Source organism: Pungitius pungitius, chromosome 14 (genome assembly GCF_949316345.1).
Source record: "Pungitius pungitius chromosome 14, fPunPun2.1, whole genome shotgun sequence".
Taxonomy (NCBI): Eukaryota; Metazoa; Chordata; class Actinopteri; order Perciformes; family Gasterosteidae; genus Pungitius; species Pungitius pungitius.
Window position 1 is genome coordinate 16,912,915 of NC_084913.1, and position 21,864 is coordinate 16,934,778.

Here is a 21,864-nt window from a genome sequence, read left to right on the forward strand (position 1 = left end):
GTCCTCTTAAATGCCTGGTGTCAAAAATAATGTACACATTCAAGGCTGAGTGTCGAGTGCTGGGTCGGAGCGATGAGTGTGTGTGTGTGTGTGTGTGTGTGTGTGTGTAGCCTTAAATGTGAGGCGTAGTTTCTCACTCGGTGATTCTACCAGCGCTAACACTGTCGGGAGGAGAGAGAAGAACACGCAGCACAGGATTTGAAAAGGACATTTGATTTATATTTAGGACTTGGCACAGGTTGCTCGTGGGAGATGTATCCAAAAGATCATTCTTAAAAAGAAGGAGTCCAAATAATAACTGAATGTAGGAAGCCTGTGCATGGGGCCCTGCTCTCGTTTGTTTTAATGGGATTTATGGTTTGTTTGTTTTTTCAGATCAAATGAATTAGGATGCCACTTAAAAAGACATGACCGCAGTGATGCAAACTGTGTAATGCCCTTTTCTCTCCCCACGCAGTGAGCAGCTCTGGACCTGCTGTGCCCACGTGTGTGTGGACGGACTGAACAGGGAACGGGCATTTCCACCTCTATATTCACATTTCCAGTGAAAAACAATTAGGACTTTTGCAGAGATCTGCTCAAATAAATTTAATCCAAAATGATACTTTGACACACATCACCCGCAACAAATATTGTGTCTCCTGTGATTGAAGAAAAATGCAGCAGGCCACTGGGATTTTGATAAATCTGTGATTATTCGCACAGTGCTATACAGAGGTCTTGATATAGTATCTATCATCGTATTAAGCCTTCCAAAAAACATGTATGTGAAACACGGCACGTAATATATATATATATATATAGATTTATAAATGCAAAAAAGCAGTCACAATTATTTCCCATGCAGTTTGCCATTTGATGCAGTAGAATAGAATAAGGAAAACCGCTCTTCCTTTTCTGTCTCCTGTACCTCAGTGGACAATATTCAGCACTGTGAATCTGAATACTGATCATTGAGACAGGTACATATTCCTATATGCTTTCTTTATGTGGTCACATTAAAAGATGTCACCTTGGACGATGAGGACAAAGAGGACAAAGAGGTCGTAGCCATGTGATCAACATTGGGACCAAACCATGGTAATATTTTTTTTATCTGTTATTCAATTCAATTGAATTCTTTCTGTTATTGCAGTACAGCTACAATCTTATTCTCCTCTGGTCCAATATTGGCTACGAATACAAATGTTTACAAAAACCAACACAATAACACTCTTCTAACACTTAACACAGACGCTGCATGGTTTTGTCCTGTGAAACATCCTGCTCTGCTGTACTGGGACTGGGGTTCGATCGCTCTGGGTGAGTTTCCACTGATGAATGGGAAGAGGCCCTTTAAACCCCTGATGACGCTACTCTGGATGAATGCAGTCGTTTGGGGGGGGGGGGGGGGGTTATGAAGTAAAGAGTGGCAATCTACAGCGACAACTAGTAATTCTAATGTGAGCAAAGATGCCATGATTGGCATATTGTGTCAGACACGTGTATTGTCGGTGACAGAGAGCCACCCCCCCCCCCCCCCCCTCGAGTGAACCCCCCCACCCCCCCGCCGAGTGTGGCCCCGCAATATTTCCCCTACTTACAAAAGCACTCATATTACTTGTGCAACCAGCCGACCATGCAAATTCAATTCAGCCTAATAGGGCACCACCAATAGTGCACATCACACGTGCCGTTCAGTTTAACGGCAACCGCTCCGGATTCAATTAGCGGCAAAGAATGTAAAATAGAGTCTTCCACACGAAGACCAGCTTTTATCCCCTTTCCCCCTCCCGCATGCTGTTTCCCAGACGGCTTTAAAGCAGAGCAGTGTAACAGCACAATGGAGAGGCTGCGGAGTCAGAGCCTTTTAAATAAAGCATGTTGTGTGTGTGTGTGTGTGTGTGTGTGCGCGCGCGTAGGCCCTCTGAATGACAGACTGGAGTGCGTCCCGTGGCGATCCTCAGCCCGACTCTGCTCCTCTTTTCTCCCCCCCCCCCCGTGTGAACGCCACCATGCCGCTGCACGCCGCTGCCCGCCCCGTTATTGCTGCTCTCGGGCCTGTAATGCGAGGAGCGACATATGTCCGGTGCCCCTGCTGTTCCCCGATAAGCACTCGCAGGAACACGCCTCCACCTCCTCTGTTCCCTTCCCCGGGATGGTTTGCATGCAAAAGCCTGCTAACCATCGACGGAAAAAAAAAAGCGTGGCACTTAGTGACATTTACCTAGCTGCAGACTTTTCCACGCGGGGAGGGGAGGGGGCAATAACAATCAGCATGCATTTAATTTAAAAGAAAAAAGTGTCCCTTTAGAATTGCCCAGGCAGGGGGAGATGTAGCTCTATCTCCGTGTGTGTGTGTGTGTGTGTGGAAGGAGCTGTGCCAGCGATGCCGGCAGACTTCCGCAGTGCAACATTAATGCTAATCAAAAGAGCTGAGAAAGCAGCGGTGGCCTGTAAAAACACATTTTCTCTTGTCTTTTCCTTTCAGAAGGGGCTGCCCCCCTCCCTGCCCGCCCCCAACCTCCAGGGATTCATCCCAGAAAGAAGAAACATTTCTGGGATTTGAATGTGGCCCTATGAATTTAGAAGCACATTGTCGTGTGAGGCCGTTTTTTTCCCACAGCTGTGGGATAAATAATGGAAGTTAAGTTGCAGTAATTGATTTCTCTTCAGTCCACTCAACTGAATAATCTGCAAGCGAAACAAGCACTAAGCCATTCATTAGAAGATTTGCCAACATGCAACTAATACCGAGCTTATTCTCCAAACATCACAGAGCCAATGCAAACTCCGAGGCAGAGCTGGCTTCATTTACAATGCTTTTGTGTAAGGAAAAGGCCCTTTTCTCTACCCGTGTAAACGTAATGAATCCATCAATAAATCACCCTGAGGACAATGGAAGTGATCGTTCTATGGATGGCTGTGAGTACACTGGGATATAAAACATATAATATGTCCGAGCAAAATTTCTCATGTTTATAAAATATAACTTTTGTTGGGATTTGAATGAAAATAAGAATGAGATTAAATATGCATATTTGAACCGTATTGTCCTTGATTCTAGAAAAATCTGGTTTGCTTTTTGTTTGTGGATTTTGGTCAATCCACTTTTCTTGGACTGTGCTCACTTCACGGCGAGAAAAGATGAAACCGTTCACATGGTTTTGAGCATCCCAAGCGGAGCGCTGAGTTGGGTAGTTGGGTTGGTCTGTTTGTATTGTGTTTTTTGTTTGTATCTCTTTGTAGTTTGTTAGTCTCTTGTAGTTGTTTTGAATCTCTTTGTGGCCGTGTTTGTGTCTTTGTATCTTGTTGTTGCCGAGTTTGTCTCTTTGTATCTCTTTGTAGTTGTTTTGATTGTCTTAGTAATTGTGTTAGTCTCTTTGTATCTCTTTGTAGTTGTTTTGATTGTCTTAGTAATTATGTTAGTCTCTTTGTATCTCTTTGTAGTTGTTTTGATTGTCTTAGTAATTATGTTAGTCTCTTTGTAGTTGTTTTGATTGTCTTAGTAATTGTGTTTGTCTCTTTGTATCTCTTTGTAGTTGTTTTGATTGTCTTAGTAATTGTGTTAGTCTCTTTGTATCTCTTTGTAGTTGTTTTGATTGTCTTAGTAATTATGTTAGTCTCTTTGTAGTTGTTTTGATTGTCTTAGTAATTGTGTTAGTCTCTTTGTAGTTGTTTTGATTGTCTTAGTAATTGTGTTAGTCTCTTTGTATCTCTTTGTAGATGTTTTGCTGTTTCTTGTAGCCCACGACTCTTTTCTCTTTTCATCTCTTTGTGGTTGTTTTGAGTAGTTTTGTGATTGACATGCGTTTCTTGCATGCGAAACATTTTATGGTGAGGGCCAGGGAGCCCCCCAACACTTTGGGCCGCTGAGCCGGGGCTTAGTAGGGCCGTTCAGTAATCGATCCATGACCTGATCTTCTCAGTTACCTTTGTGACCGCAGAGCGAAGCAAACCAAGGCGCAGAGTGCAGGGACACGCGGTGAAACCAGAGAGTCAAAGCATGGCGGCCTTGGCCCCCGCTGGCTCCAACCTATTATTGTTTACCACTTCTATGAAGATGTCACCGACAGCAATCCTGGTTTATCCACTTACACTATTTCAAAGGAGTGCAAAGGGGCCCAGGGGTGCAATGAAAAAAAGCTTTAAATAGTGTTCATCGCCGGTCCTCGGGGGAATCGCCCGTTGCCTAAAAAGACCTAATTTAATGAATTTGCTCTTTAGGCGTTCCTCTTCTCGTTTCGCATCATCTTATTATGGATTCATTTGCATGAGGCTCTTTTGGTCTAAATATTGCTCCTCTTAGCTAATACTTAACCATACATATTTTACTCTTTCAGTAAGACCTCCTACAACAGTTTCCAACGCATCTGGGTCCATTAGCACTTTAGAGATAATACAGCGGCTGTATGCTTAATGTAAGCACTGCTAAGTCTCTAATTTTCCACAAATAATTCCCCTTGATCTCAAGTCCAATTATGCAGTATGTGTGTGTGCGGGGGGGGGATGTAAAAAGCAGCATGCTTTTAACACGGCTGGTCCATATAATGCGATAAGAATGAAATGAATTATGAACGGCAGACTGTGTGTTTTGTTTATTTGTTGGAGAGTGTATGAGAGGAAGAGGTTTTGAGTACGCTTGGCAGTGTATGGACGTTTGATTATGATATATGTACATTTTTAGACCTTTTTACAGTTTGCATCCAACGATGACGCATTGACAGCTTGCTAGTGATGTACAAGCTACGTAAGGACAGTAACCACCAAAGATCCCAAAAACCACATAATCTACGTTCTATCAGTAAGTGGGTACAACAGTATTTGGGGCCAGATAGAAAGATGTAATGGGTGGAGAAACCAGTAGATGCTTCCAACGATGTTATCTGTGGTCATGAAGCATCCAACAAAATAGCAGCTGGAAACATGAAGGCTTCCTCTTTAATCAATTTAAAATATAGACTCATATGTCTTTAACAACAAACATGTTACTACAAGTGACCACGGACTGATGTAGCTGGTGATGCTTTTGATGGTGCTAACAGTTTAAAGCCAGTACTTAAAGCTTGATAACTCTTCTGGATGGCTGGAGCAAAACAACACTTCTATCGACAACATGCACACGCAGTTGTCTGTAAAAGTGGTGTATTGGTATCCACATATGGTGCGGTTTCTGATATTAATAACACTGTATAATTAACACTGTGAGAGCAACACCTTTGCTAGCACCGTAACGTGAAATCATAGCTTCTTCAAATTCATGCTACTTAATAACAATAATGAACACATTATGAAGCATTTTATTACAACTAAGGATTGTCAAGTCTCACAATAGTTCACAATTTATGGTCACTTACTTAACATCTAAAAGGTTTTTAAGCAGTGTGATATAATTTACGTAGTCTTATATCATAATCACTGGTAATATACAGTATATCATATTTGGAATATAAGTTATTCAAAGTGGTCAATGTAGGATTCAGTAATTTAAAAAATAAAGGCAAGAACAACAAACAAAATGTTGAATAACTAAAAACATCTCTTGTATAGACTGTCCATATATAAACCGAGACAGTTTAGGTAACGAGTAGAAACTGTCATGCCGTTGCTGACCCGTCCAGAAGGGACACAAGAGGGGGACACAGAGTGTCCTGTCCACTGTCCCGACTTCGGTATCTACTGAGAATGTGTTACATAAATACACACAGTAAATGTGTGGAAGTCAAAAATGAAAAAACCAAAAGGAGAGAAGTAAAATATCGGACTCATAGAGAGAAATGAAGTGAAATATTATCACTGAAACCAATCAATTATGGCCTCTAACTCAATATTAATTTGCGTGTGGTGCAGCATCCTGCTTGTGTTGTTTACAGCTGTGAGGTATTTACATTCCCACTAACTTTACACCGCTGCAGTTAACCTGCTCTTAGCCTCTTGTTCCGAGTGGAGATGTTGTAAGCGCTCTGCAGCATGAAGCCTGATTGAGACTGATGGAAGTAAAAACTATTTGAATTATCCAAGGGATTTTAATAAGGGTGTATGCATAGCATACGAATGCTCACTGTGAGTGTGTGTCTGTAAGTCTGAGCTCTTGCGTGTGTCGACCCATTTTTCTAGACTAGACTTCGCGAGCTCAATTGGTCGCGTGATTGGTCTGCTAACTACATTCTTTCAAGAGTCTCACATTTCCGGTTTCATAGCATAATTCCACCATTATTAAAACGAAGATTGTTCAAGAGAATGTTTGAAGAGTTTTTGTAGGATAAAATCTGTAAATATGACCACTGATACAACCTGTCATTGACGGACTATAAGGACGCGCGGATGGCGTCCTTATAGTGGACGCAGATCTCCGCAAACGTTGGTTTGCAGGTCGAGGGGTGAACAAAGTTGTGGAGGAAAATACGGGAGAAATATTTCCGCGCAAGAAGCAAGCTTTTTTGAACCATGAATTGAAACGAGTCCGTCGACATAAGACGCAGAAGCATGTTCCAGCCTTTACTCTAAAAGCATTCACAGGCGGCCCACTGCTCACGCAGCAGTCCCTCTCAGCTACAGTTGGAGCAGACAAACCCCTCCTTCCAGGCTGTAAATGAATCACGTAGGCCGAGACCCGCGACGCAGAGCCGCAACCAACCAAGAACAGTTCCGCGACCCACTTGTTGAGAACCACTGCTCTATATGACCTACATAAGCAAATGGGACCATCACAAATAGGGAGTCTTTTTCTTTAGTGTGACAAACCGCACAAAATTAGATGATTCCGTGCCGATTAACCCAAATCCACCTTTGGGCTGCAGTCAGACCTCTGGAGCTCCTGCCGGACTTGATACCACTGCTGCGCCGGTCCCCGGTGGTAGCCAACAGCGCCACGCTGCTGGAGGGCCAGGCTTTACTACCTGGCCTGCTGGAGGGAGGAAGGCAACGACAGAACCAGAGCCCGGGCCGCGTGGAGCGGACATCCAGAGCCTGCTGCATTCAACTTCTTTTCTAAGGGGATCCCTTTCGTCCGCAGCACTGAAATGAGTTTTCTCTAATAAGCTTAATTGGACCAGTTTGGTTTATTACTAATATGGTTGTGTTTTTGCCGATCGACCAGAAACATACCTACACTACGATCTGAACTGCCCCTCCCGGCTCGAGGTCTGTCAACCAATTAGGCCAAATAGATTGTTCAAATTGAAGGATTTTTATTCTTTAAAAAAAACGAGTGAAGTCACAAATTCTTTTCACATAAAATCATATTATAATAGAGTGCTATATTGTTTCACCCAACAGTCTGGTGTTCCCCAGTGGTCACACAAAAACCCGGTTTCCTGTTTTCTAACCGTCAGTACCTTACATGTAGGTTTTAGCGGCTGCCTGATGATTTCCACTTAAGCGCAACACCTGCTGAAAGGCAGTTTACGGCTAAGAGGAATGCTTTTAGGGTAACAATTTCTTCACGGACCTTTTGAAGCAGCAACCTCATTGAAAATGGGTCCAACAACACAACAAACAAGAATGGTCAGAGGATCAGAAAATAACAAGGCCCCTTCATTGTTCACCTTTGACGCTGTGGCCCTAATTGATTCCATTCATGAGGATCGTAAGCAACATTATGGATGTACAATAAAAGGTTCATGCTCATGGAATATCTCCAACCTTTTTGTGACCTATTATTCAGAATCTCCTAGAGCAACTACATGACAAGAAGTGGAACACTATAAATTGTAAGTGGTTCAATTGAAGCGTATTTTTCATTTTAATAATTTATTTTAGGTATGAACTGTCATCTCTGAGTGAATGTGCACCGTCTCGTTGAAGCCACGGTTCGAAGAAGTACTGTAAAGACTTGGAGAGGGTGGGAGGGCGAGAAGCAGCTGACACACACACCTTCTCTGGGATGAGTTATGTAAGTTCTGCACCCCCGTCATCGTGATAACAGTGTGAAATGTATTTTCATATGTGTAATATAGGTTCTATATGTCTCCTGGTCATTGCAGCCTCTTCATGTCAGATTATTAAAACATCCTCTGCCATCACTGTACTGCTTCAGATATACAAAGTTTACTGGGTAAGTTAAAAGACAAAAAATTAGTCAAAATTCTGAAAACTTGACGGTACTGTTTTCTTAATGTACCGCATAGAATTGTGAATAATAAATCTGTATTTGTTGGGAAATCTTAAATAATATTTTGCCTAGACGACAAAGTCTGCCTTCTCTTTTTAGCGAAATCCATGTGTTTTGGGTCAACTCATAGTCAAGAGGATTGTGCGTCAATGTCTTATTGAACTTGTGGTGCTTGAGGTGTAGAAGATGATCGTCTACATCCAAGCAGCACTTGTTTTTTCCCGAGAGCCCTTCCTGTTTCAGTATGTTTATCTTCAAACTATCCATCACAGCACCGGAGAAGAAAACCTCTGAGTAGCTTGGATGCATGATTTGTATGTGTGTCTATTTTGTCTCTTACTTGCAAGTGTTATTCAATAATTGCCCCGTTTAATGATTTTACACCGCCGTTGAGTACGAATCTTCCCAACAGTGTCTAACTGGAGGAGAGGTGGTCGACGGGAGCTGTTGGTGGGCAGCACAGACCTGCAGGCCTTACACCATTAACGGAGTTTGTGTTCCAGCTCTATTTGGTAAGAGGGAGTATCAGGCAATAGGCCATATCATAGATGTGTAGATAATCATTGTGACGTCACCCACTAGTTTGTTGACCGCCATTTCAAGCGGTCGCCATCGCAGCCGCCGCCACCAATGTGTTCATAGGTAAAAGATGAAAGGTACCATATCTGGAATGCAGAGGAGTGACATGGAGGCCGAAACCCTTATCAACCTCATGTCACAGAAGCCTCACTAGAAAGCACCGTGCTTTATGGTCTATTTTACTCTAAATGGAGCGTTGTGTTGTATTGAAGACATGAAGCTCAAGATTGAGGCTGTTAACTCATGTTTACAATGTTTACTGAGGGAATAAATCAAGAGGGAAGTAGAGTCAGTTACTCATAGACTATAGCAGCGGTCCCCAACATATTTTGCATAGTGGTTTCATGTTAGACAATATTTCGTGGACCGGTTGGAAAGACACGTCAAAATAACCTGCCGAGGGTGGGGTAGTTGTTGCGGATGGGCCATCTATAGGACCAGAGGAGTCGCCCCCTGCTGGTCAGTAGGTAGAATGCAGCATTTAGGACAATTTAGCTTTGGCTTAACTCAGCAGAACATGAGCAGGCCGCCTATTTAATATTATCCTGCTGTGTTCAAATCCAGACGTGTAAAATAGATGTTGTGTGTATACAGAAATATGAAATAGACATTAAAGAAAGTGTTATGACCGGTTGCTTTTCCCGACACTTGTCTCTAAGTGTGGTTTCGAACGGGCGAATGATGGAACTACGCTGGTATTGTCATTGTGACATTAATACAGTTTGACATAAATATACAATAACTTAGCATAGCAGTAAGAGTCACTGAAGACTTGCTTCATGGTGCTTGACTGACGTTGGTACAAAGGCCAACGGTGAGATTTGTAGCTGTGTACCTGGAGCTGCTGAAGGATGTGAGCTCTGGGTTGGACCTGGTGTCTGGTGCAACTCTGCTGGTAAGCCACCATTACCTCCGTCAAGGTGAGGCAGCTGTCAACTAAAACAAAAGAATACACACATTCACTGCTTTGATGCCTCTGCATCCCAGGGAGACACCAGCAGCCATTCAGACGCGCTTAAGGGGCTAAGAAATGCCATACGGCAGTGTGTGTGTGTGTGTGCGCGGCTATGCTACGAGGAAGATGGCAGTCGACGAGAAGTGAGAAGGACATGAATGTCTGTCTGAGCAATAAATCAACCAATCGGGCATCCCAGTTTATCATCCACAGCCTTATGGGATAGGAAGTTCCAGATGTGAGAGACTACAGAGGGTTTTATGATGGAAACACAAACATCCGTGTGTACCCTTCAAAAAGTGGATGCAATTTGAAAGGATTTTTACCCAAATACATAAGTAAAGACTTAGACTGTGTATCGAGGTAAGAAAAAACTAGATATGGACATTAAAGTTGAAAGGATTAAATGACCACTAGATCAGTATTTATTTATGTGAAAATTGAAAAAAGAATCTGTTGAATCAATGAAGCTGGAGTAATTTAAGAAGTGCTAAGCTTAGCTACGCGTAGCTTAGCATACAGGGTGGAATGGGAAACAGCTAGCTTGGCCAAGGGTGAACTACAGAAACAACTCTGATGAGCACATTGGTTTTCGGCTTTGGAGGGAGCCATGTTGTGTAACTTTTCTTTGAAACGTTTTTGTTGCCTCGCAATGAATCTAAACGATGTCAGCTTTCAATTATGCAAAAAGTGACTTTGGATAACAACCTCAGTTTTTATCTATGTTTAAGAAAAGATGGACAAATCTCATTTCTGATCTTCAGACCTTTCAAAGCTCTGCATGTCATCATTCACCCATTAACACCCATTCATTCACTGAACTGAACATTTAACTTAAACTGCATAGATGGTTGAACTTTAGGTTATATGGTAATAGGGCTGTACTCACTAGCTATTCACACCCGTGGATACACTGTAGATGACCTGACTCCAGATGAGCGGAGGAGAATGAGGACGGATGGATTCTTTCATTTTGTGTTTAGTTAGGATACTAATATCACATTGAATTGAGACATTGATCTTGAACAAGCTACATCTTGGTGAGTGAGCTGGGTGTCCTGTGTGAAATTCACTGAATGCTTAATTTTCATTTTAATTCAATATAATTAGATACCATTTATTTTGAAAAGCCGAAGACAAAAAATACTAACTTGCCTCAGAGGGCTTTACAGTCTGTACTCATGCACACAGGAAAAACTCCCCCAAAAAAACACTTCAACAGGAAGAAAGACGAAGAAAATATCAAGGAGAAGGACGCAGTAAGACCTCTACCGGGCTGGACAGAAGATCATGTCATGTGACTGCAAACGTTTTTAAAATGAATGGTGGCTTTGATGCAGACAACCAAAGGTCACCAAATGGACGTTGTGATATCACAGTGATATTAAAGCAGACTTGCATTCAACTTGACACAAAGTTAAACTGCAGCTTACCCTTTCTGCTGGTGTCCTTGGGCTCTGCAAAGCCAGAGACTATCTGCTCATCGGGGGGAAAAGACACGTGCTTTTCACCTTTACTCCTCTTTTTGAGGCCCTCGTTGGGTCTTTCTGCTCCGTCAGCACTCTGCTCATCTTTGTGACTGCAGTGGGTCATGCCTCCTCTTCAGGGCTCCACCATGGAGCTTCCAATGCGGATTAGAGAGCAGTTCTCAACGAGTCCACCACCACCGCATCTCCTTCAGCAACCACATAACACGGATGTACAGAAAATGTTGCCTTGTACCATCTGCTGCTCTCTCCACTCTGTGATCACCTGGAAAACCAGATACCAATGAGCTAATATCTTATTCATGAGCTGAGCACAGGCTGGCAAGAGAAACACAATATGTTTGAATCAAGTGACACGTTAACAATATGTAGGGTTGTGTACATTGACATATACAAATGGTTTGGTCAAACTTCAAAAGGGGCTTTTCCTGTTTCAACCTGAGGCTGCTCCCTATGGCCAAGAAAAGTAAATTACATTTAGTGATGAACGTGATGATTTCATACTTAAAGATGCACTCATTTTATTTCATATCAACAATAGTTCAAATGGTGACGAATTCAGAGATAATAATGAGATTTAACCTATTCGGTAATGTTTCTCATCCCTACTGAGCTTTTTATCCTATTTTTGCTCATTGTTTTGGTATTCTGGACCTCTCACCACGTTTGGAGACTGGTCACTGAATGTATTTCTGCATTTAGCAGTAGAAAAGACCTAAGTGACCGTCAGGAGTTGGTAAAGGCCAAAAAGTTAAAAGGAGAGTGAATGATGAAACTATTTCATCTAGTTGACAAATAACATTCATTTATTTTTTACATTTCAATTCATGTTTTTTCTTTAGCTAATGTTTTTATCTAAAGTTTTATAACTTTACATTTGTATATTTATCACACACATTTAAAATAATAGGATGGGCAGCACTTCTATTTAGTGCATGTTATTGAATGTTTCAAAATGCATTACAACAACAACCGTATTTATAAATTAAAGTATCAGGGGAGTAATGTAAAAAAAGAATGATTACCTAGGGTCCAGGATTTGTATTAGAACGATTCAGTCCTCTTGTTTTTGATTCCATATTTTACCATGTTAGTAACATAGTGTTTACCACAATACCATGTGTTAGAATCAAGAGGGATGAAGTCATACATGAGGCTATAGCTGCACCCAGAGTGACTGATTAAGATCAGCTGTTGACAACCAAACAAAAGAACCTGGGGCTTCAATCACTTGTCCAACTCTTGAAGCACAGTCCAAGTCAACAGCAAAAAGCAGTTTGAACAAAACACCCAAAGCAACTGTTTATCACATGGGCATGTATATTAGCAGTAATCAAAACAAATGCAGTTTCATCATTTGAGCGTACTGGCTCCACCACTGACTTTGAAATGTATTGTGTATTATGTAATGTAACCGAGGAATTAGACCAAAAACCTGTGAACCCGAGCGACTGTCAAGAAGATAACCCCGTCGCTTCTCTTCTGCCCGCCACATTATCAGACAGCCAATCAGCCGTGAGACCCGCAGCGTGCTCTCAACCAATCGGAGAGCAGAGGGTTGTGACGCCATTTCCTGACCGGTAGTTTTGAGGGAAGTTTGGAGCTCATACGACACAGGACTTAACGCACAATAAATAGCGAGTCAAGGTGCGTATTCCTTTTATCATCTAATAAAATATGTAAGGATTACTTAGCTCAACCAACAACATCGCGCATATGAATGAGCTTTTATCCTCACGTAGCAATTCACGTGAGATTGTGATGCTAACTAGACAGCGCGGTTAGCATTACAGCTAACTGTAAACGACATTCATAAAGACGTCACGTTACTCTGTCCTCCACCCGGCTACGCTTTTTAGAAACCGAGGCTACCAAAGTTGTACGAACTGGCAAATGGTGTTAAAACCGTGTCAATGGTAGGGGAAATGACAGATAACGATACTACTCGGTAACGTGCGGAGCTAGTTATAGTTAACGTCAGCAAAGTTAGCGCTAGTAAGTTCACTGTTAGTAAACAGAAGAACAACAATGTGACATTAGCCCTGAAGGTTGCTTACAGTTAACCGTAGCATGCATCTTTGCAGATGCCTCCTAAAGCCAAGGCGCCAGGCAAAGGCAGAGCTCCAGCTAAGAGGAAGCTGGCCGAGGAGTTCCCCCCCGGTGAGATCCTGACAGACACCGGGAAGAAGACCTGGAAGCTCGGGGCTCCAATCGGCCAGGGCGGCTTCGGTCTCATATATTTGGGTAATAATAAAGATGAATCCGTTCAAAATGTCCGACAACAAACAACAGTTGCCAATGAGTTGTTGACATTAATAATGTTGAATAATGCAATGTAAATAAATGCGACTTTGTGCTGTGCAAAGCCTGTCATTGCATCAATGTATTTAACCCTCCTCTAACTTGTACAATTATTACTTTCCGGTCACCAGCTGATGAGAATTCTGCCAAACCCGTTGGTGCTGATGCTCCTTATGTCATCAAAGTGGTAAGATGCTAAACCACCCTCAAAATGTGTTGTGTGTATGTTTTTATTCCATCTAAGTCACATGTGCACTCTGCTAAAGAAGAATACACTATAGGGCTCTCAAAATTGCTCAAAAATGACTTTCAAATATTTGCTTTAAAAAACACATATATTCAAACAAATTCCAATATGTGGTTGTGCATCAGGCACGTCAATAACAGGACACATGAATATGAGACATAACTACTTGTATAGGTCATTTCAAGTTCAAACATATTTAACAACTTATTACCTACACAAAAAGAAGTAAATGAACTAATTGCTAAGACTGCGGACCTTGGCTATTACTTCTCTCTCTCTCTCTCTGTGCATAGCAATTTAAGGTTGCGATTCTTCTCCCAAATATGGCAGGCTTCATTCAGTGAATGAAACAAATATGAATTCATTCATTATTAGTTCATAAAATATAGAACCCAGATTTAACGCTCCGCGCGAGCTGTGGTAAAAAAACTTTTCCTTGGCATGAAACGGCAAATAATCAAACCAGTGCATGAAGTCTATCTATTCGATTTTATTTATGCAATATAAAGTCAGTACAGCAGCGCGCCACCCGCAAAGCAGACAGTCCCGCTGCTGCTGCCGCTGTTGTTTCTTTTTTTTAATATTCATTTTTACATTCCAATATTTACAACTATTCAAATATATTCGAATATAGAATATTCGTTGACAGTCCTAATACACTACATACTTGATATGATTACAGCCAACTACAACTCAATTTCGGAATTAGTTTGTCTCTTTAGAACAACTCTGTTCAATTCCTTTTGTATGGTCCATAGTTACAAATTAGATGGTTTTACAGGTAAGGTGGGGGAAGGGAGGAGGGGGCATCTTTCTGCTGGTGGCAGCGGGCTCACGGTTCTGTTTTTGCCCATCGGGACGGAACTCGCCTGTGTGCAGAGATCAGTGGATACTTGTAAATGTAAAAGACCTACGCTATTGAACGGTAGGGTAAACACTGGAGGTGATGGTGTACTTTTGTGTGCACATACACACATCCTACACTCACTGCTGTAAAACGTTAGCCTACTGTATAAAAATAAACTTGGTATTAAAATGAACATGGCTTCAGAAACAACACAACATTTCCTGTTTATGTTTCTGACGTTTCTCAACTACATTCAAGTTCCCTGTTATATGCTATTGCAAAAAAACTTTAGCAACAAAAAAATTCAAAATTCCAGAACTTAACTTCCCTCAGTTTCAGGAAATTGACCTAAAGCCTTCCGCCTCTTTTCAACCCCAGACGGAAAGGACTCAAATAGAGAGCTGTAAGCCAGGTGTAAAGCAGGACCACTGCAGAGACAACCAGCATCAGACCATCTGTCTCCACACACACACACACACACACACACACACACACAGAAGGTGGACACCAACAGGTGACTTGAACCCACTGTGTTATGAGGTGTTATTTTTGTTGACATCTAAAGCCAGTTAGGATGAACAAGTCCAAATGGACAATCTTCAGCTCTGGTGTGGGAACATTTTGGCTTTAAGCCAAAGAGAACAAATCTCGCTTTGTTCAACAGAACTAATCTGAAAGCTCACCTAAAACACAAGCATCCACCCAGTCTTTTAACGTGAACCACTGTCTCCTGACTGCTCGCCTGCCTCCGACCCCGATGCTTTGCCCCGCTCCGTCTCTTGAAGTTATTATTTCTTGTTTAATTTATTTAATTAGGTTATCTTCACATTTCGATTCTAATGTCTACATGTTCTGAAGAATTAGACGTTCTTTGTTCTCTGAAAGAGCATACTTTATTTTCATATTTTCGTCGCGATGAATGTTGGTGTGATGATAGCACAACAGAATGTAGTTATCGTGACAGCCTGCTCTGAACCAGGTCTGGGACGACTTGCAGAGGTCTGTAACTGTCGCGAGTCAGACACAGGATTTATTGAATAATATTTCATCACTGTAACATCTGGTATTGCAGCAGTGTCCTGTCATTGTGTCCACAGGAGCCCAGTGACAATGGGCCGCTGTTCTCTGAGCTCAAGTTTTACATGAGAGCTGCTAAGCCTGACCTGAGTAAGTCCACTGCTCATTCCTTCCTTAACGCACACCGACACCTAGCAGTGTGACACAAAGCTAAAGGCAGCCATGTGATCATAACACAAAACGTGGTCTCTCACCACCGGGGCAAACAAATAAAAGAAACTTTCTTAATTAAAAAAGACAATCTTGTAGCTAAGGCACGGAGGGGCTCTGCAGAGGAAGGGAAGCTTTTGGTGGCAGCTCCATTGGCCCCCAGGCCACAGCTTTGCATTTTATATAATAACAATCCAAATGTCAATCTCCCCTGACAATTAACTATTATATTACTAAGGAACCAAAGGCTCATATTTTATTCATGCAGGAATCTCACGTTGTTGGTAAATATTTGTCCCAGCAGCAGATTAGCTTGCGGCTGTGCTGCCCCCCCCCCCCTCCAAACAGAATTCTACTCTTATTACTCCGAGCAGCACGGCCGGCACCCACGTACACCCGCCGCAGTGCGCCGTGTCTTGTATAGGAAGCAAGCTACATTTCAGAAATGTCCATCTTTGAACATTTGGAGAGAAAAGTACCTCAAACAGTTCTGATAAGTGTCTCCTTGTCCTGCAGTTCAGAGCTGGATGAAGTCTCACAAGTTGAAAGCGCTGGGCGTTCCCAGGTACTGGGGCTCGGGCCTGCATGAGCGCGGAGGGAAAAGGTAAGGCTTTGGGAGGGACCATGTATCATCTGTTCCTTCTAGCACTTAATTCAAAAAAAGACTGATATCACAGCATGTGGAAGTGGCATTACAATGCTTTCTATTGAACTCCCCCTAAGATGCAGGAGCCCTGTTGTACCTGTGCACGGTCCTGTCTGGTGATGTTACTGCATATAACACGGTGCCAGCGACCTTGTGTTCTAAAGGAGGCTTGTTTGTATGGTCCAGGTACAGGTTCATGGTCATCGACCGGCTTGGCACCGACCTGCAGAAGAAGTTTGAGGAATGTGGAAGGAGGTTCCCCCGGAAACTGGTCCTGCAGCTCGGTCTCCGACTGGTTGGTCATTTCCTCATCACATCGTTTCCTGCAAACGGGGGAGAACGGGGAGAAAGCAAACAAACTATTGGTCACTATTTCTAGTACCTAAAGTAAAAAAGTTGTTATAATGTTATGACGGGAACAAACTAGATCAAATGTTAATGCCCCATCAGTGGTATATATTACATTCATATTTACAATGAACATTTGAACTGCAAACCAAATGCTATTGCATTTTTGTTCACATAGCAGTACTTTTAAAATAAAATAGTTAAATTATGTGCAAAACAATTAATCACAAAGATAAATGCTATTTAAACACTAGTTCTGCAATCCATGCTCAAGTGTGGCTCTTCTTTCATGATAACTGCAGTTATCAGCCGCTTCCTGTGTGTGAGTACTTTTGGGTTCCCTCCTCTTGTTTAGCTGGGTATTCTGGAGTACATCCACGATCACGAGTACGTGCATGCTGACATCAAGGCATCCAACCTCATGTTGAGCCACAGCGATCCCAACCAGGTGAGTTGAAGTCTTCACATCCTCTGTGGTGATGTTGGTAATCTCCAGTGCTCCTCTGACCCAAGGACTGCTGCCTGAACGCAGGGCGGGGATTGTGTTCCTAGATCGGGGCACGCTTGAGCTGCTTCATTAGATTCAATTAAGTGTGTGTGTGTGTGGTTGGGAGGGGGGATTAGATGGCAGCAGCTAAGCTTTTTCTAACAAACAATGCAGGGACAAATATTTAATTTGAAGATTAATAATGTATCATTGGTGGTGTTATTAAAGAGCTATTTATAAATGACAATTTAAAAAGCAGCCCCTCAGGATTTTAATTATTAGGTACAGCTGCTTCTTCAGCTTCCCCTGGAGTTACTGAGGTGTGCGTTTGGTCTCATTCCTTTATTAAATCTAATAACCAACCTTGGGTGCAGAAAACCAACTTGATAAAAACGATGGCGTTTATGTTCGTCGTCTACAATCTAAATTGCAAAAGGGCATTTTGATCTGCTTTGGGTTTGCTTACTGGAGAGCGTCCATATGTTTTTACATAGATGTTGAATAGGACCACGTCCCTGTGCATGTCTGAATCAGTGTGTTTTTCTAGGTTTACTTGGTCGATTATGGGTTGGCCTACAGGTACGCACCAGAAAGCGTCCTAAAAGAGTACAAAGAGGATCCCAAAAGATGTCATGATGGTACCATCGAGTTCACAAGCATCGATGCACACAAAGGAGCAGGTAGGTACAAGTACAGACATGAGACGTGGAGTACTCAGGACAGATAAATGCACAGGTCCTATTTCATGTATCGATAAAAGCCTGCCCAGGCCGCATGTGATGGACATGCTTCCCCTGTGTGTACTGTGGAACTGGTCCTTGTGCTTGTTGTGATGCCCGTGTTGGCCCCAGCTGCGTGCAGGCGCAGCGACCTGGAGATCCTGGTCTACTGCATGGTCCAGTGGCTGTGTGGACGACTGCCCTGGGAGGACAAGCTGCAGGACCCCCTCTACGTCAGAGATGCCAAAATCAGGTGGGACTTTCCACCTCCCAAGTAGAGCGTGGTGTTCAAACCTTAAGGGGCAATCAAATCACGGCGCTTTCTTTTTTCTTTCCTTTCAGGAGCCAAGAGAATATCTCAGAATTTATAACCGAGTGTTTCTCCTCTCAAGACAAGCCAGGTAAGAAGAAACCTGTAAACAGCTGACTAGTATTTCCCGTGAGAAAGACTCACTGACGTCTTTGACTCTCATGGAATCTGTGCGAGACCACTTGGATTCCCACTAGGCTAGAAGTCATTTTGACTAAGCGGTGACTTGTCTCACTGGTCAGGCTTACCATTTTATTGTTAGCACTTTGACCTGCAGGCAGCAGCTGGAGGGGAGCGCGTCCCCCCCACCCTCCTGCTGCTTCGCTGCACACAACCAGGGTCATTCATGTAGTATAAGGGGTGGATGAAAGCGTGTCGTGGGCACGCGCCAGGCACAGGGGTGCTTACCCGGGCCCACCGACTGTGGCTCGGGGGGGGGCTCTGGTTTGTGCCCACTATTTAGTTGCTGTGTTGCGTTGCAGCTGAGATCCAGAGGTTCATGGAGGAGGTGACTTCTCTGGGTTACCAAGACAAGCCGCCGTACGACAAGCTGCGCTCCATCCTGCAGGCCGGACTGGAAGCCATCCAGGCTAAAGACGACGGCAAGTTGCAGTTCAGTCCTGTCAGTGGAGGCGTCCCACCCCCCACCAAGGTGAGCACAACACATCCCAGATTAACTAGAGACAATATTTCGCCAAAGTGGCAAATGATTTGCTCCGCTCGTTTGCGTTGCTTTTGGTGTGAACGCAGCGTTAAACTCGCTGTAACTTCACTGTTGAGCTTCTCTGTAGCAGCAACAGATCACTGACCACATGTCACTTAGAGTGGGTTTGTTTCAAAGGTTTAGGAAATAAAAAAACACGTGGTGCCATCTGATGCAGTGCTTCTCCTCTGGGTCAATCATATCAATCTAAACCTGGATAATTCAAATGTCTTAAAAAGTATCTTTGCATCTTAAATAGGAATACCACTTGACTAATCACTTGTTTCTATGGCAACAATGACATGTGCAATTTAAAGTTGTCACTCATGGTGATAAACCCAAGAAGCGTGACCATTGTGTGTGTGTGTGTGTGTGTCTTGGTGCATGTGGGAGATGCACCTGAAAGGTTAGCCTTTGCCTGTTCTTGAGTAAAACTTGTGACCTCAGCGACGCTCTGTCACGAGTAGCTGGGGGCAAAGTGTGAGTGATGGTCGAGGCTGACAGTGTAGTTCATTACAGAGGGCCAGGAGAGGGTTCGGGGGGGGGGGCTTCAGCAGACCCCAGGCTCACGTCCTAGTTCCTGTTGACCCGTCTGGGTCTGAGGTCACATGGTGTGATCTCCGGGGGTCAGTGTGGGGGCCGAGGTCACAGAGGGGTAGTTGCAGTCGCTCAGGCTTCACTAACAGAAGGGTCAGTGTTTGTCTCCATCAGAGACGTCTTCAAGTCCCAGTGTCTCCATTTGAGGTCTAAACCAAAATGTCCACATTAAAGCGACTGCATGAGCAGTTGTTAGTGGACACTGTGACGTCTGCTCAGCTTCAGTAGTGAACATTTGAAGCTCAGACCCTCTCACAGGGGTCCTGTGTGTTCTGACCAATGGGTATCCAGCTGGGGAACACATTTAGGTAACGTCCACGTGGCCGTCTGCATGGCTTTGTATTAAATGCATTTTAATCAGGAACTACTGTTTGAATAGTGACCCATTTGCTGCTTCATTCTGAATTCCATGGTAGTTTTTTGGTTTATTAGTTACTAATACACCTGTGTCTGTATATTTGTTTTGCTTTGTCTTACAAATGTCACTGGATCCTGAGTAATGGCCTAGTCCCATCCACCCAGGCAGCTACACGGGTTATTCATGAATAAGTGACATCCCTCTTGTCACTAACAAGCTGAATTCTCCTGTCTACTGCTCCTTCTAGAAGGCCACCAAGAGGAGGAAGGTGGCCGATGAAGCCGAGGCCAGTGAGCCTGATGGAGGACTCATCAAGAAAAAGAAAAAAGGTCAATGTTCTCTTTTTTTTTTCTCTACTCTAAATTCTCAAAGGTCATTTGTTTCCGTTCGCAATTTCCTCCTACAGCCTTCTACACATGAGTGGCTGAGGAACGGTGGGTATCTATGTGGAGGTAAGGCCTCACCCTCTCATCTCCAGAGCGTCTAGCACTATTAATGCAAACGCACACCAGTGATCCCGCTGCCTTTGTAGCTCCATGTTCCTCTCCCACACCGCTTCTATGTTAGACAATGTTCACAAACCTGTCTTTTTCAGGTGTGGTGAATAAACACAACAAAATAAAAAGAGAGCATTCATCCATATAAGGCAGAGCGGGCTTGGCACGTGAGAGTTACCAAACTCTGTAAACCGGTATATTAAGAAACTCCTGATGCTGCGTGTTAGATGAAGCTTTCTTTGGTTTGGAAGGTGTAGGCTATCTTCCTCTTTCCAAAGATGTTGTTTTTTTGCTCATTTTCACTAACTTGTGCTGTAATTATCACGGGACTGGGACAAGCATCTTGGAAAGTGTCATGAAGGACAAGCACATGTAAATGGGAGGGAATCTGCTCATTTTTCAGAATGAAACACCTTTCAGAAAAAAAAGTTTCTAAAAAGTTATTTCTTCTTCTTGTGCCACCTGGTACCATATGGGGGCTGGTGGTTTAGTGTAAATGGACCTGTAATCCAACATGAGCAGCTGGTCAACACGTCGCCATGGCTGACTGACTGAGTTTAGACGTCAGTCATAGCCAGTGTTGTCAAATGACTGTTTGAAGAGGACTCTGTGTTCGGCTTAAGTGCTTCAACATGATTCATCTCCCTCTGCAGAAGTGAACGCAGGGAAGAAAAGTCCCAAAAAAACGGCTAGACCAAAGAAGGTACTGGAAAACTGTGACCCCAAATCTGAAGTGGTAGAGATGGGCCCGCAGACCTCCCCCAGGAGGGCCCTTAGAACCCGAGGCAGACCCAAGAAAAGCAGCGCCTGAGCATCTGCCTCATCAGTCGTGTTGTGGACCCGTTCCTTTATGTGACATACTGCTACGTGTTGATCTGATTGTATCCGGTGTGGAGGGAGCCGCATCTATTGTAATAAAGAGAAAATGAACTTCTCCATCTTCTGGTCTTTATTAAAGGTTTCCACGTCGACGGCCCACACAAAGTCCTAATGTTTCCCTGTGTCCGTCATTATAAACTTGTGTGAGAAACAAGCCCCAATGGCTGCTGGGTAAAACTCTGTGCGTGTGACTCACTGCACATTAGAGAGGGCGGATGCATTTACTTGAAACACTGGAGCAGCATAATGGTGACTTCTGCCCACCTTTGAGGGAACGGATGCACCACTGCTGAGCTAATGCATATGTTTAAGAGCAGGCGCCACATTTCCTGGATGGGGCGGGGGGTGCATTTGAAAATAAGTGGCACTCTTTGTCCTCCCGCCCGTCTCTGTCCTGCTGTTGAAATGTCACGCGTCTGAGCGTCCAGCGACGGTCGTTGTCGCTGAGTCGTCCCATGTGTGAGTGTACATGAGCGCTGCTGACGAGCTGTCCCTGATGGTGCCCCCCACCTCCCTCATTAACTTCTAACAGCCCTCCATCCCCATGGAGGAAGACATCTCCACTAATGTCAGTGTTGTGAGGCC

At 43.5% G+C, this 21,864-nt stretch overlaps 2 protein-coding genes across 3 annotated transcripts in view; one reads left to right on the plus strand and one right to left on the minus strand.

The window, feature by feature from the left end:
• The window catches only part of si:dkey-288a3.2 (protein phosphatase 1 regulatory subunit 37), a 48,178-nt gene extending 36,959 nt beyond the window's left edge, over positions 1 to 11,219 (minus strand). The window contains exons 1-2 of the mRNA XM_037487114.2: positions 11,060 to 11,219; positions 9,507 to 9,607 (exon numbers count right to left, since the gene is read on the minus strand). Coding sequence (XP_037343011.2) covers positions 9,507 to 9,607; positions 11,060 to 11,219 — 261 coding nt within the window. The remainder of the gene's footprint in view (positions 1 to 9,506; positions 9,608 to 11,059) is intronic.
• A 1,391-nt stretch (positions 11,220 to 12,610) lies between these two features.
• On the plus strand, positions 12,611 to 21,385 carry vrk1 (VRK serine/threonine kinase 1). 2 transcript variants are annotated; one of them, XM_037487426.2, is made up of 14 exons: positions 12,611 to 12,760; positions 13,198 to 13,357; positions 13,546 to 13,601; positions 15,606 to 15,675; positions 16,252 to 16,339; positions 16,568 to 16,676; positions 17,085 to 17,177; positions 17,764 to 17,896; positions 18,068 to 18,188; positions 18,278 to 18,336; positions 18,728 to 18,897; positions 20,151 to 20,232; positions 20,310 to 20,355; positions 21,054 to 21,191. In XM_037487426.2, the coding sequence occupies exons 2-13, from the start codon at positions 13,198 to 13,200 to the stop codon at positions 20,321 to 20,323; spliced, it is 1,155 nt and encodes a 384-aa protein (XP_037343323.1). In that variant the 5' UTR covers positions 12,611 to 12,760; the 3' UTR covers positions 20,324 to 20,355; positions 21,054 to 21,191. The 2 variants fall into 2 exon arrangements, with proteins under 2 accessions (XP_037343323.1, XP_037343321.1); XM_037487424.2 differs by lacking the exon at positions 20,310 to 20,355 and having other exon boundaries at positions 12,612 to 12,760; positions 21,054 to 21,385.
• Positions 21,386 to 21,864: the final 479 nt, after the last annotated feature.